The sequence below is a fragment of the Galeopterus variegatus genome, unplaced genomic scaffold (genome assembly GCF_000696425.1).
Source record: "Galeopterus variegatus unplaced genomic scaffold, G_variegatus-3.0.2 Scaffold9986, whole genome shotgun sequence".
Taxonomy (NCBI): domain Eukaryota; kingdom Metazoa; phylum Chordata; class Mammalia; order Dermoptera; family Cynocephalidae; genus Galeopterus; species Galeopterus variegatus.
The window spans coordinates 1,936-5,171 of record NW_007736097.1 but is presented as its reverse complement, the minus strand read 5'-3'; the positions used below and the strand labels follow the sequence as shown (position 1 = coordinate 5,171).

At 44.8% G+C, this 3,236-nt stretch overlaps 1 protein-coding gene across 1 annotated transcript; it reads right to left on the bottom strand.

Annotated features, from left to right (window-relative positions):
• Positions 1-256: 256 nt before the first annotated feature.
• LOC103609718 (T-cell surface glycoprotein CD1a-like) lies at positions 257-2,792 on the bottom strand. The gene is made up of 5 exons (XM_008594010.1): positions 2,732-2,792; positions 2,148-2,414; positions 1,171-1,449; positions 711-989; positions 257-351 (listed from the first exon to the last, which is right to left on the bottom strand). The coding sequence occupies exons 1-5, from the start codon at positions 2,790-2,792 to the stop codon at positions 257-259; spliced, it is 981 nt and encodes a 326-aa protein (XP_008592232.1).
• Positions 2,793-3,236: the final 444 nt, after the last annotated feature.

Genomic DNA, 3,236 nt, shown 5'->3' with positions numbered 1-3,236 from the left:
TCATCCCCGTGTTATGTTCAGTTGTGTCCTGATTCCCTGGGCTGCTGGGTTCTCATTCCAAAGGGGAAGCATGGAGAAGAGGCTCACAGCATGTCCTATATGAACTGTAGGAAAACAGAGATGGAGTCACTCAGCACGAGGTGGAGGTGAGAATTGAGGAGGGAGAGAGGGTAGAACTGGAAGGAGAGGGAAACAAAAAAAGACAGGAAGACAAGTGGGGAAAGAGGGAGGGTCAGGAAAAATGGATAGAAAGAACTCACCAGTGCTTCCAAAACCAAAACGCAAAACCAGTCAGAAGAGCCACAAGCACTATCACTTTTAGGAAGATCAAGGCCAGGGAGTTGTAATGTCCTGTGGATTTGGGTAGACACCAAGGATGTTATTTCAAATCTTCAGCCTGTTTTAACCCATTCACTCCATATTTTACTGCATTTCCCTGGGCTTCATAAGCTCATCTGAGTGTCTAACTCACCAAAGTCCTTTCTTTCTTTTCCTCTCTCATCCTTCTTAAGATATGAATCCTTCATCTAACCCTTGATATCCTCCTGCATGTACAGGACCCTCATTATCAACACTTCTATTCTTTGCATTACCTATTTTTCTTCCTTTTGGATATCGACACCCTAATCACATATTTGTTGGCTGGCCCTCCTGCTCCCACTGAGGACCTCCTGCTCCCATTTGCACCCTGGGTCCCAGTTCCTTCTCACCCCAGTAGAGGATGATGTCCTGGCCTCCTAGACTGCTGTGCTTCACCCAGCATGACAGGCTAGCTGCCTCCCCAGCTGCCACATCCAGAGTTACTTGGAGATACCATGTCCCATCAGCATTGGGCAGGATGTCACCTCGCTGAGTGCCTGGCTGCTCTTGCTCACCCCGTGTCCACATCACCCACACAGGCTTTGGGTAGAATCCTGAGACATGACACACCAGCAGCAGACGACCAGGCCCAGGACTGGGGCCACTGGACAGCCAGGTCTCAGGTCTTACTGCAAAGAACAGGAAAGATATTCTGACAAACAGACTTACAGGCTCAGATATCCACACTGGTTTTGCTAGACGCATATTTCCTACTTCTGGAAGGCTTCTTCTTATCTTAAATTTGAAAGGGATGATGAGAAATTATAATTTTAGAATAGAAAATTCTTGGGGGAAGGGTGCAGAACTGACCTTGTCGCTGGAGATCTGCCTTCCCTGCATCAAGAAGACCCAACATGAAACGTAGGCATGTGTCACCGATGAGCTTATGTACTAATTTCTTCCTGAGTTGGTACTGATTAAATTTTCTGACAATAAACTGGGCATTACTTCCACCTATTGGGGATGGCAACCATGAATTATTCTGGAAGCTCAGGAAATCTGATCCTTGATAAGCTGTCTGCAGGAAGCCTATTGAGATGCCCTCAGGATCCAGCTCACAGCCTGATGTCACTTGAATCTCAAAAGGATCTGGGGAAGAGGGGTTATGAATTAGAGAAAAGATGGAGTAAAAAGGATTTTTTAAAGTGAGTGGGGAAAAAAAAGGACAGAAGCAGAAGTGAGAACTTTGGGGGACTTGATGGAATGGAACAAAGTTTGGTTTGATTAGAGGTTCAGAGAAAGGGGAATAGGAGTGATTGGAGGTGAAGGGAAAGATGAATGACATAAGAAAAAGAAATTTTATCCAAAGGATATGATGTGAATGGTGTTGGCAAGGAAGGACTTCGTGTTAGAGAGCTAGAATGATAACAACCTAGGGGGAATGTAATGCATGGGTCAAAATGAATGTATAGACAGAGACTGCTAAAGAGATTGAACATGGGAGAAAATCACACTGTAGAGAGTCAATCAAAGAGTGAGGAAGCTGAGGATATCTGGTTGGAAGCCAGGGAAAAGTGTGGCCACAAAATACCTCTAAGCGAAGCTAATAAGCCATAACCCAACAATCAATGAGAAAGTAGTTCATAGATGGCAGAAGACTTGAAGTGTTTGAAGAATCATGGTCTGTCTTATAGCCCCTGCCCAGAAGGGTGTGATTGTAGCTTAATGGTAGGGAAAGTGGAGTAAGGTTTAGAAGAGAATGGAAGCTGTTGCCTAGTGAAATAAGAAAACATTGAGACACCCCACATACCCACCTCAACTCTCCCCATTGAGGGATCTGAACTCACACTCAAATTGTAGCTGATGGGCATAGCTGTGAAATTGCTGAATAAATTCAACAAGGTACACACGGTATAACTTTTCCAGCTGCATCAACTCCTTCTTGCTGAAGTTGCCCCTGGACCAGGACTTCAGGAAAATCAAGGTGCCAGATTTGCTGTCCCAACTAAGAGTCTGCAACTCACCCAACCATCCTGAGAGAAGATTCTGTGTCCAGGAACGGTTATAAAAGGAAAAGATATGGATGAGACGGAAGGACATAGGCTCCTTATAACCTGTGGCAAAAGAACAGATAATAGGGGGAGCAAAAAGGCACTGAGAAGGAGAGAGAATGCAGAAATACAGCTGCTAGAGGCAGGGAACTCAGAATATGAAGAGAAGAAGAGCCACAGTTATCTTAGCAGACGTTTCCTTGCTACAGGGTCCCACATCTTATCAACACCCTCTAAAGAGCCCAGGGACCTAGAGTCAGGGACACTCAGAGTGGAACCAGCTTGGAACACTTACTCTTCAGTTATGTGCTGAAAAACCACCCCACAGAAACACACACGCACCCTCTTGTGCACAACTGGGCAGTTGCCAGAGTTCTTACCGTACTCATTGTTACCGCCTGGGAGAAGAACAGCCAGCAATGCAAGTAGCAGAAACAGCATTTTATCTGCAGACATTGTTTCTTTCTCTCAGAAAAGTTGGTACTTGGTTTCTGTTCTAAACAAACTTATCCCACAATATCTCCATTCAGACTTCCTTCTCCAGCTAACAGACAAAACTCTCCTGTCTATCACAACAGGAACAAAAATTTGCTCCTTCTTAAAACCCTGAGCCTCCCCTTCAGTTTCTCATTTCCTCTCTGGCTTGGAGCTTCTCTCTTTTTCACCAACTTCCATCTGTTCACCTTCCCTAATTCGACTGCTATGGAACAAGTCTTCTGTGGAATTGGGAAGTTACTTTTCCACTAGAGAATTTTTTTTCACATCCATACAATAAAAGCCTGAAACTTATTGGCTCCCAGTATGATGCTACCTAAGGTTCTCTGGTCCCCTCTCTTTTTAGTCACTCTGCCCTTCTCTTGCCCTTTGATATCCCTACTTGTAGTC

Bases quoted from the DNA above. Each gene is read 5' to 3' on its own strand.
- LOC103609718 (XM_008594010.1), bottom strand. From the start codon at position 2,792: ATGCTGTTTCTGCTACTTGCATTGCTGGCTGTTCTTCTCCCAGGCGGT. The intron at 2,415-2,731 runs GTAAGAACTCTG...CTTTTGCCACAG, and splicing joins AGGCGGTAACAATGAGTACG to GTTATAAGGAGCCTATGTCC. The intron at 990-1,170 runs GTCAGTTCTGCA...TGTTCTTTGCAG, and splicing joins GGCAGATCTCCAGCGACAAG to TAAGACCTGAGACCTGGCTG.